General features: G+C 43.9%; 1 protein-coding gene across 7 annotated transcripts in view; it reads right to left on the minus strand.

The window, feature by feature from the left end:
• LOC146805002 (arylsulfatase D-like) overlaps positions 1 to 13,135 on the minus strand; it is a 514,533-nt gene that overhangs the window by 53,198 nt on the left and 448,200 nt on the right. For all 7 annotated transcript variants that reach the window (XM_085622151.1, XM_085622150.1, XM_085622152.1 and 4 more), the window contains one exon: positions 4,924 to 5,086. In XM_085622151.1, coding sequence (XP_085478277.1) covers positions 4,924 to 5,086 — 163 coding nt within the window. The remainder of the gene's footprint in view (positions 1 to 4,923; positions 5,087 to 13,135) is intronic.

Consider the following 13,135-nt stretch of genomic DNA (forward strand, 5'->3'; position numbering starts at 1 on the left):
GTGTGTAGTGCATATATAGGCACCACCCCAGCGAGCTGACGAAAGCTTCTTTTCATGAATTTTCACGCCAGGAGCGTGGAGCCACGAAAAACACTGACAACTGTTGTGAATTTCGAAGGCCCTTAGAAGAGCGACCCTCACATTGTAATCAGTTTGCAGAGCCGGAAAGATGGTAGGGTCAGTAAAGAATCTGCACCTAGATCAAGTCTATATCAGATAAGGTGCTACCAAAGATAAGTAACTTGTTCATCTGATAGAGACTTGTAGCTGCAGATTCCTTACCTTAGAATGGATACCCAGGCAATGTCTCCCCACAGATGAGTCTGCAAAACCGATTCAGACCAAAAAGTCCTGCAGGACCGAACTGGCAAAGTGCCTGTCACTACAAAACTGGCTGTCAAGGCAGTAGTGTTTAGTAAATGTATGCAGAGATGCCTACATAGCTGCCTGGTGGATGTCCAGGACAGGGAATCTACCAGCTAACAGAGTGGTTGCAGCTTTGGCTCTAGTAGAATGAGCATGCATCCCAGAGAATGTGTTGCTTTTTGGCAAGTATGTAAAAGATATTTATACAGTGCACTATCCTTCATGAGATGGTCCATTTCTGCACGGCCTTCCCCTTCTTAGCGCCAACCAAATCATACAAAGAGTTGATTGTCCACAGGGAATTCAATGGTACTATCAAGGTAGAATGTCAATGCTCTTTTTGGGTCCAAGCAGTGGAATCTCTCCTCTTCTTTAGATGGTTTAACCTACATGAAAGGGTGTCACTACTTTGGAAGGAAATAGGCACATGTTTGAAGGACTGCCAAAAGGTAGTATTAGAAAGGTGCACACACAGTGCCTGCAGTTAGCTGACCCTCCTGGCCGATGTTCTGGCCACTAGGAAAGCTATTTTTATGGTTATCAACCACAGTGCACAGTTATGTAGCGGCTCCACCATAGCCGTGAGGTGAGAGCGACTGCCTGGGTTGAGTCTGCATTCAACAGCCTATCATCGCAGTAGAGGAAGACTGAAACCCCTGACATTCACAGATGTGCTGCAACCACCACCATCACTTTCATGAACACCCTTGAGCGTTGATGAGGCAGAAAGGGAGCAAAGCAAACTGAAAAGCGCTCTTGGTCCACCATGAACCGCAGATAATGCCTGAAGGCAGGCAGGACAGGAATGTAGAAGTATGTATCCTGCAAGTTCAATGTTACCATTTAATCTCCAGTATCCAGGGCAACAGCAAATTCAGACTCATTGGCTATTGTTACCATTGACGCCACCAAGGAGTTCAATATGGTGTGTTGGGCTTATTTGTGGGAGATTGTAGAGGTATTTGGACACCTCTTAGGTTTTGTTGCTGTAGTTAAAGCACTATTTCACCTGTGCCAGACTGACCAGCAGTCCCGGGGCCGACAGAGAGATCTAAATAGGGAATGGGACCGTGCACAGTACTTTTATTCCAGGTCTGGGGCATCAAAAGTGGGTTGCACATATTAAATCTGCTTAGGGATCTAATCCGTCAATAAGGATAATGATGTTGTAGGCTGCTATTTTAACATTTTAAACTGATCCCTTGCATTTTACTAATGCTTTTGAGATTAAGTCTCACCAGAGCACGCAAAGATAAATGTATCTGCCTTTCAGAAAACAAAGCATCCCTTTTTGTTGAACAATGCATTAACTCACTTCAAAGTTGTGAGGACATAGATCAGTAAATTGACTCTGTCTCACACAAAAGGAAAATGGGACAAAGATAACTCTTTTCTTAATATTTGCATAATTATCTGCTTCTTGCACACAGTTCTTGCAGTTTTTATTGACCAAACAATAAAGTTTCCTCTTACTACTACTTGTTAATGCCCTCTACAAGGCTCTGTCAGCTTAGATTTTGGTTATTGGGATACTGACAAGGAAGGTTAAGATCTTGAGGGGGATACGTCAGGGTTGCCCACTGCCTCCACTACTTTTGAATTGTATATAGAGTCGTTGGTGCAGGCTTTTAGGGCAGAAGCGGAAATTGTGCCTTTTGAATCACAGTAGTATAAGCTCAAGCTGAACCTTTAAGCAGATTATATAATTTTGTATATGAGCAATCCACAGGAAACAATGGAGCATATAGAGTTCATAACAGAAGCATTTGGGGCCTTCTGGGGCTGTTCCATAAATAAGACGGAAGTGATGGTATGGAATATAGCAAGTACTGGGGGGGCGCAATGCCAGGCTGATAATGTATTTGCATACCTCAGTTTTCTATAAATTGGAAGAGGTACCGGAGTATAATTTGAGGAAGGTGAGGAAGGAAATTGAAGCATTCCTATCTAGGTGGGGTCATCTTCTATTTGACCTTTATGGTAGAGCAAATTTTGTAAAGATGACAATCCTCCCCAAGTTGACTCTTGACAATATCCCCCTCTCCTTTTTCAAAAGCAGTTTCGATAAGATTCAAGGATGATAGGGAGTTTTATATGGGCCTCTAAAAGTCCTAGACTTAGTTGGAAGAAACTACAGAGAAAAATGGCTGAGGGCGGGGTGACACTGCCAGATGTTTTCCCATATTAACTTTCCTTTCAATTTAGGAACTGTAGAGTGCTCTTGGGGAGCGCAGATTACTTTAGCTGGGGCAGAAGCTAAACAGGGTTGTTGAATCTAAGTGGGCAGGATGGTTTCCTGTATAAGTTTGCACACCAGAAGGACTTTATGAAGGTTTGGCTAAAAGTATTGTGGGGCTTTCTCGATGTTTGTTATCGCACAAGGAAAATCCTTGGAATTTCATATTACTCAGAGTTTGCCACAGTTTGGAATTTCCCAGGTACACCTTCTTTTTTGCAGGAGAAGCAAAGTATCCCATTGATTAAAGTGGGTATTAATCAATGGGGGTAATTAAGGGAAGGCATCGGGGTAATCTTATGGGAGGCCCTAAGTACAGAAATTAATGGCACACAGCCATAGTATAAATATTTTCAATTGGCTTCATGGAGGTTTGGGCATGAATGGGATACCAGGGAGGGATGGGCAATGGAAGACAGGTTACAGGACCCCAAGCTGATAAAAAAGGAGATCTCTGTCTGGTATTGGGGGCTGCTGAAGGCAGAGAGGGAGAGATGCAAAATACCTGTCCAACCTTGGGTTGGATATCAACCGGTAGACGAACATGCCAACATTCGACAATCCTCTTTACGCCTCCTTTACTCTACTGTCAAATCAGCACCGCTTAGGAAAAATAATCTTTTTACCTGGCACAGAAGATATCTAACTTGGGCAAAATTGGCTGTAGATGCCCCCCCACCCCTCCATTGTAATAAATGCGGGGAGGATAACGCGATTGCTATTAATATGTTTGTGCCTTGCCCCAGTTTGAGCATCTTTTGGGACAGTGTGTTGACAGTGGGAACAGATCACAGTGTGCCCCCCTCCTGATCCTGTTTGGGATGAATGTTCAACTGGATTAGTGCACAGAAAAAAATGCCTGCTTTTCTATCTCATTTTGTTGGCAATTAGGGAGATCTGTATAAACTGGCTGAAACCCACTCCGCCTGCTCTTGGGAACTGAATGAAATCAGTGGGCAGAGTCTGTAAATTTGATCTGGGTTATAAGAGTAGTGGAAAGATGGAAGATATCTGGGTGGCATACATTTTATGGAGAAAGAGCAACCCTGATTTTCTGCTGGTCCTATGATTAAGCCTAACTTGCAGATTTGAGGTGGTGTACCAGGGCACCCCCTTCCCATTCTTTGTTCTCGCCCACTTCGGAGATTCACAGTGATAATGGAGGATGGTCAACTGACCCCTTAGGTTGTGGCGCATTGAGTCTGTTGTCATATGAGGACACAGAAAAAAAGATTGTGTGGGATCGTGCTTATAACCTTTACACAGACAATTTCTGTACATGAACACAACTGTTCAACCAACCATACAATGCCGGTACTGTGGCATGGTGGACAATTTGAAGGAACCACATTGGATTCCGGCAGGAACATGTTTATAAAAAGTACAGTGTATTGTGTTGCAATGTACTGCTAGCTATGAGAATCATTGGAGTCAGTAAGTACAGGTTCTCATTACAATTCATGATGAGAGGACTTTTCTGTTATAGTTTGGGTAATCTGAAAGTGCATACACCCAACTATCTGCTTAATTATACCAAAACATGGGTGGAGCTAATATAACTGGCCAGTTACTTCAACCATATGATGTAAATCATGCATTTAATACAAGAAGCTGGCTGTCCACCTCATTCATTTGGAAGTGTAAATTCATATGGTGTCTATCGTCAGTCTACGACTTAAAGACTGATGCCGTTCCTTGGCTTTGTGTTTTCCATTATTATCTGTCACACTGCTGTAGAAGCACCAGCCTCCACTCCATCTATTTTGGGGGATGTTGCAAGGCAGAAAGGTTGACACGTGGCCGGATGCATTCCTGAAACAGGGAAAAGTTTTCTATATTGAAAATGTAGGGTTTGTAGTCTGCAAGGAGGGGGGCTGGGGTGTTGTGTTACTGTCCCCAGTGAGGCTTGTGCATTCTGACTTCCATCATTTCGCAGTACACAAGGCTGATTTTTTTTTTATGGAGTCTGAACTGTCAGTTAAAGAATTAGCATTCAACTTCAAATGGATGTGCATGGATAAATATATTTCATGGGCCGTTTTATGACTTGCCTATGTTAGTTCTGAAATTGTTCCATCTGAAAGGGAAAATCATAGAAAATGTTTTTAGCACAAGACTTACCAGAATCCATATCTGATTTTCCTTTACCACTCAAATTCAAGTTGTCAAAGTGTGGGAGTGCAAAATTCAATATCTACACATGGGACAAAAAAACTCATTAACATGAACCCGATTTCAAAAGTCTTACCATCCAGAATTTCCACATTCCATCCAGAATTCCCACACAACATTGGAGCTAAAAAGCTGAGAAGTGTGTGTACCTGTCATGCGGCAATGTTCCTCCTGCAAGATGCACCACTGTAGGATAAATATCCATAAGACTTGTAGGTTCATCAATCTCCGTGTTAGCAGGTAACACACCCAGCCATGTGAATATTCCTGGTACACGGATACCACCTTCCCAGCCAGCCATGCCTTTGCCACCTAAAGACGATAAAAGATAAATCTATTAGAGTGGATACATTGCCTGTACACCAGTGCTTAATTTGAGCCAGTTGTTTCCGGTGCTTGGCACCAGCAGTTAATTGTCAACACCGGCACTTATGATGGTCTGCCACATGGTGGTGCTGTTTGTCTAATTTGGAGAGGAGCAGAACAACTTTAATATACATTAAAAATGACTAATACCTGCACCCAAACCATTCTTATAGCTTTGGGGGTCTGGAATATTCTGATTTGCCAGGCTTGTAAGAGTGCAATGGTTAGTAGTCGAGTTGGTACTGTCAGGGGCAGTGGGTGGTGCATGCTATAATGGCCACATCATGAGGCCCCTGGCACTTATTTATTGACAAATTAAGTACTGCTGTAAACATTGGTTGATAACAAGCAAACCGTGAACGTTTAAAGTAAAACAATCATATGATACCAAAGATAATGAATAACTGCATGAAATCATATCCAAAATTCAGTGTTACGGTTTAGCGCTAAGGCTCATTCTGAAAGCAGCTTGAGTATCTGGTGTGAAAACTAAACACACAGCTAAGAATATCACCTGGAGAAAATTAGAGATCCAACATGAATCCTCTAATGCTCAAGTTGGCAACTGTTTTGTAAACTTCAGCTGAATTGATTTGCCATTTACGCTAATGAGCACTGAAGGGCCTCACCATGCAGTTGCTACATAAGGCACTTCACTTTATTCCAGAGATATATATAGTGGCTTCGGGATGGGTAGGCTATTTTGTTCCCAGCAACATAGTTGTCATTTTCTTTTTTTTCATTTTTTTGCCTGTAAATCAACATGCGCCATAAACTCCAGTTGCTACTTCATATTATTTAAGACACTCATGCCTGACAATGGGCAGCCGTGACTGTAAAAGACACACAGATAATGGGCGGAAAGCAGAGCAAATCAAACATTCACCGCCAGTCAATAGATCTGGGTTAAGTCCATGGTTCTTTTGCTCCCCATGCCACCCCAGTTTACACCCAGCCATGTGCAAATCAGTCTTGACCCTGTGCCTCATGGGAACAGTCCAGCCGGAACTGCCAACCCAAGTCCTCCTTGGACCGGAAACAAGCATCCTGGGACCGGTTTAGGGGCATCACTGTAGCCAATGTTATTTTTCTGCTTTCCAATAATAGTGCTGGAGGCTGAGCACTAGTTTTGCCTCAACCTGCCTGCCTACACTCACTATCGAGCGCTATATAAGAACACACATACATACATACATACATATCTGTCCTGCGCTGCTGCCTTGACAGCTGTCATCATTACATTGGAAGGTTGTTTTCCACCTCAACAACCATGCAGCATGTGCACGAGAACAACCGTACGGTGCAATTTAGCGATGCCCTGCTATTGAATAAAGTTTGGTAGTGTGTGCACACTTCCTCAAGCAGGTAAGACTTGTAAAAAGTGCCAGAGAAATAAATGACAACTGTCGGGAACTCGCACGACCTGGGGTGCGAAGAGGGCAGGGCTGTGTTTACATGCATTTACCATGAGACTCCAACGAGTGGGTCTTTTCAGGGTTTTTCACTTACCTCACTTCACTATCTTGGCTTGCCATTCTACACTCTTTCCTCACAGTTCTTTTTCTCACTGCCCACATATGGTGGGGACCCAAAATGGCACAGTAAGTCTGTCATGGTACAATAAAAAATGGGCCCCTGACAAGTAATCATTTAGTAAAATGCAGTAATAATCAAAGTTCGCCGGGATCGGGTGCTAGTGCACCTGCTGCACCGTTGACAGGTACACCCAGCATCATGCTCCCAATTTTGTGCTAATGCCAAACTACGAGAAGGCAGAAATGGCGGAGGTTGTTGTCACCCAAATTAATCCAAAATACCACCGATTTTCAGCTTAACATACAAAAATGACTGAATGACAACCTAAAGGTAGGTCTGTGCAGCTTGTAATTTAAATAAAAAATAAATTACGCTGATCTTTGGATTGCCTATATAAAGACAGATTTACATTTTTCACTTATAGCTTTTACTAAGAATAAAGTAAACATCTTGTGCATAGTCTGCAGAATGTAGTTACAAGGCTCCTATGTGGCCAAATGCACCAGGGTTACAGCACCGGCTACATGTTCTCTGCATTGACTCCAAATGGTCAAATGTATTAAGTTCATGATTCTGGGTTTGGTACACCATGCTTATTGTGCATCATCTTTAATTCACTAAAAAGATGCCAGGGGTAGTTGAAATCACATAATGCATGGTTGACATCAAAGTCCCTCACTTACCCTGCTTCAGAAAGTACATTTCAGCTTTCAATATCCCCAAAGACTGGCTGTAGCAAGAGCTCTGCTAGGGATCAAATAGCAAACTACAGGAAGTGGCTGCTACCCCTTGCTGTCCCTAAATGACATTCATGCTATTAGGGCAGAGGCTTCACCTCCCTAATCAAATGTTTCTTGCATTACATCAAGCCCAAGCATTTAAATTCAGCCTCCTTCAAATCTCTCAATGCTATATAGTATAAAACAAGCACTGGAAAAGCAAATAGGTCTAGCTATTACACCAAGAGGCTAAGCGAATACCATTGTGCCAAGAATGCCAACAGTATGTCTAGGTGACTTCACTGAAGAAACCAGGGGCCTTATGTACAAAGCCCTTTTGTGATTGCAAACCCTGAGATTTGCAAAATCACTGGGTTAGCAGACGCAAAAGGACTTATCTTCAAGTACAAAAGCACATTTATGAGCCAGAAAATGATTTCTGACTCGTAAAAGGACTTTGCAATCATTATTGAATTACAAATACGAGGGAAGCTTGAAAGAAGCATCCCCACCCTACTCTCATTCAGGATGGAATGCATGAATAGATTACGACTGTAATTGCGGTGCCACATTACTGATGAGTTACCGACACCCGAGTTCGGAACATAGCTGATTCGCAAAGGGGAAGGAGTTCTTATTTGCCCTTTGGGAATCTTGTTCGCAGGCTCAGCAGAGAAAAGGCAGCAGGCTAGGAAATCACTGTCTGCTTCCCTCTCAAGATTTCCAAAACGAAAAACATATATATTTTTATATTTTTACAGGAGCACTAGTTCTTTTAAGGAACACAGACTGCTTAAAAAAATATTCATTTGGAATGTAATTATAAGGCTGGTGTTACTTTCCCTTGCAGGCCACCATCCATGTGATTGCAGCCAATCGCGCAGTGTTGCAAATTATGACCTACCTAATGATTATTTTTTAGGCAGGTCGTTCTGCATCCCCCTACAAATCGGTATTCTATGAACTGGCCTATTAATGCGTAGGTTGGTTTTCTCAAAATACGATCCTGTTGGACCTGGCCCTTTCTGCAGGGTTGCCCCCAAACTTTTTGCCTTCCTCCTCCCTTTTTTCTGACCTCGCTTTTGTTGACTTTAGGACTCTGGGCACTTTACCACTACTAGCCAGTGCTGAAGTGCACATGCTCTGTACTTAAAATGTGGTAACATTGGCTTATCCATAAGTGGCATATTTAATTACTTATAAGACCCTAGTAGAGTGCTCTATATGTGCCCAAGGCCTGTAAAGTAAATGCTGCCAGTGGACCTGCAGCACTGATTGTGCCACCCACCTCAGTATGCCTTAAACATGTATCTGGCCTGCCATTGCTCAGCCTGTGTGTGCAGTTTTAAACTGCCATTTTGACCTGGCAAGGTAACCTACTTGCCAGGTCCAAACCCTCCCTTCTATTACAGACACGTCACCCCTAAAATAGGCCTTGGGCAGCCCTATGGGCATGGCGCAGTGTATTTACAAACAGGATATGTACTTTTGAGTTTTACATGCCCTGGTAAAGAAAAAATGCTAAATTTGTTTTTTACTACTGCAAGGCCTATCTCTCACATAGGCTAACATTGGGAATGCCTTAAACATCTTTTAAGTGTCATTTACAATTGGGAGCAGATAGAAATTTGGAGTTTGGTGTCGATGGACGCACAATTTAAAATAATAACTTGTGGTGAATTTGGATTTTAAAATGTAAGTCTGAAAATGCCACTTTTAGTAAGTTACAGAAGAAAAAAAATAAAAATAAATAACAATAAAAAAAATTACCTATACCTCTAGTGACTTCAACACTTATTCATATGAAGTAAGATAAACGAAAATTAATACGTTTACCTAAGCAGTAATTTCTGCCTTTTATTTTATTTTTATTTTATTTATTAATATCTTTGATCACAAAAAGAACACATAATGAACTACACGAAATACCACATTAGTACTTACACAATGAAAATGAACAACGTGAAAAATGTGTTTTGACATACAATTACAAATAAACTCATAATAATCAAACATTGAAACAACCAAATGAAATGTCACAAAGAACAATCATTATATACACAATCCGAAATACAAAGTTGTCATACAAATTGATGAATTAGACAGCTAACGCCCTTATATTTGGAATAAATCAAATCCTCTGAAATATCAGGGACACAAGGGGGTATATTTGCAATATTTAACCAAGGAGTTGAGTTCCTTTGTCTGCCGACGCGTTTCGAGTGCCGGTTAAATCAATTGCCGCACTCTCATCAGGGCTGGATTAGTCTTTCTCATGAACAGACTGCATTATGCCGATTAAATGTAACCATCAGCAATATGTAACAAGCAGTGGTTGCCAATCTGGTTTTCAATATTGCGTGGCCAAGACGATTTATAAACAGTAGACAGCAATTGCAGATCTTTACTTTCAGGGAGAGGGGCCCAAAGGCGTGGCCCCACAGAGGAAGTGTTGTAACAAATGACGGTCCTTCACTCTCTTTAAAAATAGTTCGTGGCTAATGAAGCTTCAGGCTCGAGGTTTCAAGTGGGGATTTGTCTCCATTATTGCTAGGACTTTTAGTAAGTTGGCACTTTCTTACTTTTACCATTCTGTGCCAGTGCCTGTCTCTGAATACACGTCTGAGGTGGGTGACAGCTAGGCTTTGTGCATTTCCTCACGCCAGTCACACAAAGGGAGCTGGGGTGTGACATTTGCATCTTGATGACCCATCACCAGGCTGAAAGGCCTTCCTGAGGTAGATTGGGAGGGAGGAGCCGACTCTTGCATCTGAATAGGGCTGTGCCTGTCCTCACACAAAGTGCTTCATACTCCCCTGTAGTGTGTCCGGTGCCACGGCAGGAAAAGAAGGGACCTTGTGATCTTCAAATGCCTCTTTGATGTCTTCAAAATCACATTTGGGTATACGTACTGGACCAGTGACACCCCCTGATCAGAACTCTACTTCACATTTGGGTATACGTACTGGACCAGTGACACCCCCTGGTCAGAACTCTACTGGAACCAAGGACATTCTGTCTAGACGAAGAGCTGCTGTGCTGTCGGAGCGACTGCCCCTTTGCTAAATGCATTACTATGTTGGCCTGCTGCCTGCTGATTGCTATGCTGTAGGAGGGACGGCCACTTTGCTACGTGCTCTGCTATGTTGGCCTGCTTCTTTTTGCTTGGGAGTGAGAGGGACTGGACCCGCTCTCTACATTCTTGAACCTAACACTCTCCAAGGGCTTGCTTGCCTCCTGTTTCTGAAGTCTTAGGGACACAAAAGACTTCTTGTAACTCTGCTGGTGATGCTAGACTCTGCCATATGTGAGTACAACCCTTGTCAGGGGTGTTTTCTTCAAACATCGTTGCAGTGGCCCATGTGCGCCAATCGGAACAGACACAGCGTCCTCCTTCGCCAATGCAGTGTCGATATGACGATGAAGGGAGTCCCAACTGTGAGGATCAAGGACAATGCAGCGCTGATCCTTTAACACCATCTGCAAGGCTTGGCGATGACGCAGCACCGATCCCTCAACACAGTCTGCAAGGCTTGACGCCTTTACAGCCCCGATCCTTCAACACCGTCTGCAAGGCTCAACTCCAACGCTTCTAACCAACTGCAATGCTTCGAAACGACTGTGTCGAAAAGACAGATGCATCGTGCTCTCGACGTTAATGCTTTACTCCATACAAGGTACTTTTTCAGTGGACACTACATGGGTTCTGTAGCCAAACTACCACAGGGTGAGCACAGGTTAATTTAGGGGGTGTATCTTACTTGCCCTGATTAGGATTGCAACTCCTGCTTGGACAGAGTGTATACTCTGCCAACTAGAAACCTCAACAGATCTCATTTGCAAAAAGTTGGGACACGATTCACAACCTTTTTTTGTGAATGGAATAATAGTAAATCAGGCTCAATGGCCTCCATATGTCTCAAACAAGGCCCTGTGCTGCATCAGTCCTACCCACTTACCATTTCCACCTTGTATAACTTGCACTTTTTTGAAGCTGAAGTAAATGGGTTCCTTAAATGGAATTGTAAGGGCCTATTGAGCCTTCCATGTTCAATTAACATTCCAATCAAGGATTTATCGCTGGGGATATGGTCATGCTGGTGCTGAAGCTTAAAAAGCATAGAGGATACCAATGAAGACAGAAGGGAGAGGCGGGTCAAGGTGCAGTCTGACTAAGAAGCAGGGTCCTGGCTTCTACGGTGGTGATTCCACTTGGGAAGGTCCTTCCAAGCTTTGCGGAAATGAGATGGGTGGAGAAAGGCAATGACATGGTGCATGGAGGCCGAAGAACCAGGCACAATCCAGGACCAGCACCACCCAACCCATCCACTTGGGTCAGACCACTGAGGGGCTCAAGCTGCTAGGCTGTTTGGCCTTCACCACTGCTGGGTTGGGAGGTGTAGGAAGGTATGATCCTTCTGCATGGTAACCCCCACTTTTTGCCTGGTGCCAAGCTGTGTTTTGACTAGTCTGACTGGGATCCTGTTAATCAGGACCCCAGTATATACTGGGATACCCTTATAAGTCCCTAGTATATGGTACCCATGTACCCAGGGCATAGGTACTCCAGTGGTTTCCTCAGGGCTGAAGCATGTATTATCCCACCCATGAGAGACCATTCAAAATGGAACTACAGGCCAGCCATTGCAGCCTGTGTAAGTTGGTGCCTGCACGACTTACTAAAGATATAGGTTTACTATATCTTGGGTCACTGCACTTAAAACCTATAGCAGGCCTTTGCAATCCTGAAGGCAGGGTGCGTGGTTCTAAGTGAGAGGGTGCCCCTGCATGAGCAGGACACCCCTGCAGCCTACCGAGTCCATTCTTCTGGGCTGTCAGTGAAACAGCCATATAATATATAGAGGGGCACCGCGTCATTACACGATGACCATCTCGAAAATGGCTGCAACGAATCCTATCATGTTTGGTATCAAACATGTTGGAATTATACCCACACACCATAAATGGTGTGGGAGGTATAATTCCCAGCACTGGAAGAGCCATCCGTTAGACTTTCAGCGTTCCCAGTGCCAACCTTCTAGTACCGGATAGCACATAATGGTTGCAGCCAACCAGAGACACATTTCTGCCCTCCTGCTGCTGAGCCAAGCTTGAGCAGAGGAAGGTGGAACAATAGGCATCCTGTCACAGGGAGGTGCGACCACCTCCCAGACAGGATTTACTGTATTGGGACATAGTGTGTGCACTTGCCAGCACCTGAAAGTCTGCAGGAGGGGCACATTTGGTGTCCCTGTGCATAGTCCAGTTCAAACCATTCTGGAAGCCGTTGGCACCCGGTCTGGCACAAAACTGGACAGAGGACATGGGAGAAACCTCCCCCCTGTCCAGACCCTTCCCTGGGAGGGTCCCCTGAATCTTCCCAACGCTTTCCCTATGGTACTTAAGGGCTTACCTGGGTGTAGGTGCCTAGATGCGTTATGGGATAAGATTCAGATCAGACACCACTGCACTTCTACCGTCTGGGCACCCTGGACTTCGCTGGTCTCCGTTTGGGCCTGACTCCGTCACCCTTCCAGTCTGCTGTATCGTCCGTGCCTGTGCATCATACAGGAACCTCCAAGGCCTGTGAAGCATCAAAGACACCTGAAGTAATCTCCCTTGGAGTGAAGGAGTCACTCCCCTGAATTTGCAGGAACCGCAACTAAGTCGACCGGTCTGTAGATCCTGAGCTCCTCCGGACTCCATGAATGAATGAATGAATGAATGACCCATATTTGTA

The sequence above is a fragment of the Triturus cristatus genome, chromosome 8, assembly GCF_964204655.1.
Source record: "Triturus cristatus chromosome 8, aTriCri1.1, whole genome shotgun sequence".
Taxonomy (NCBI): domain Eukaryota; kingdom Metazoa; phylum Chordata; class Amphibia; order Caudata; family Salamandridae; genus Triturus; species Triturus cristatus.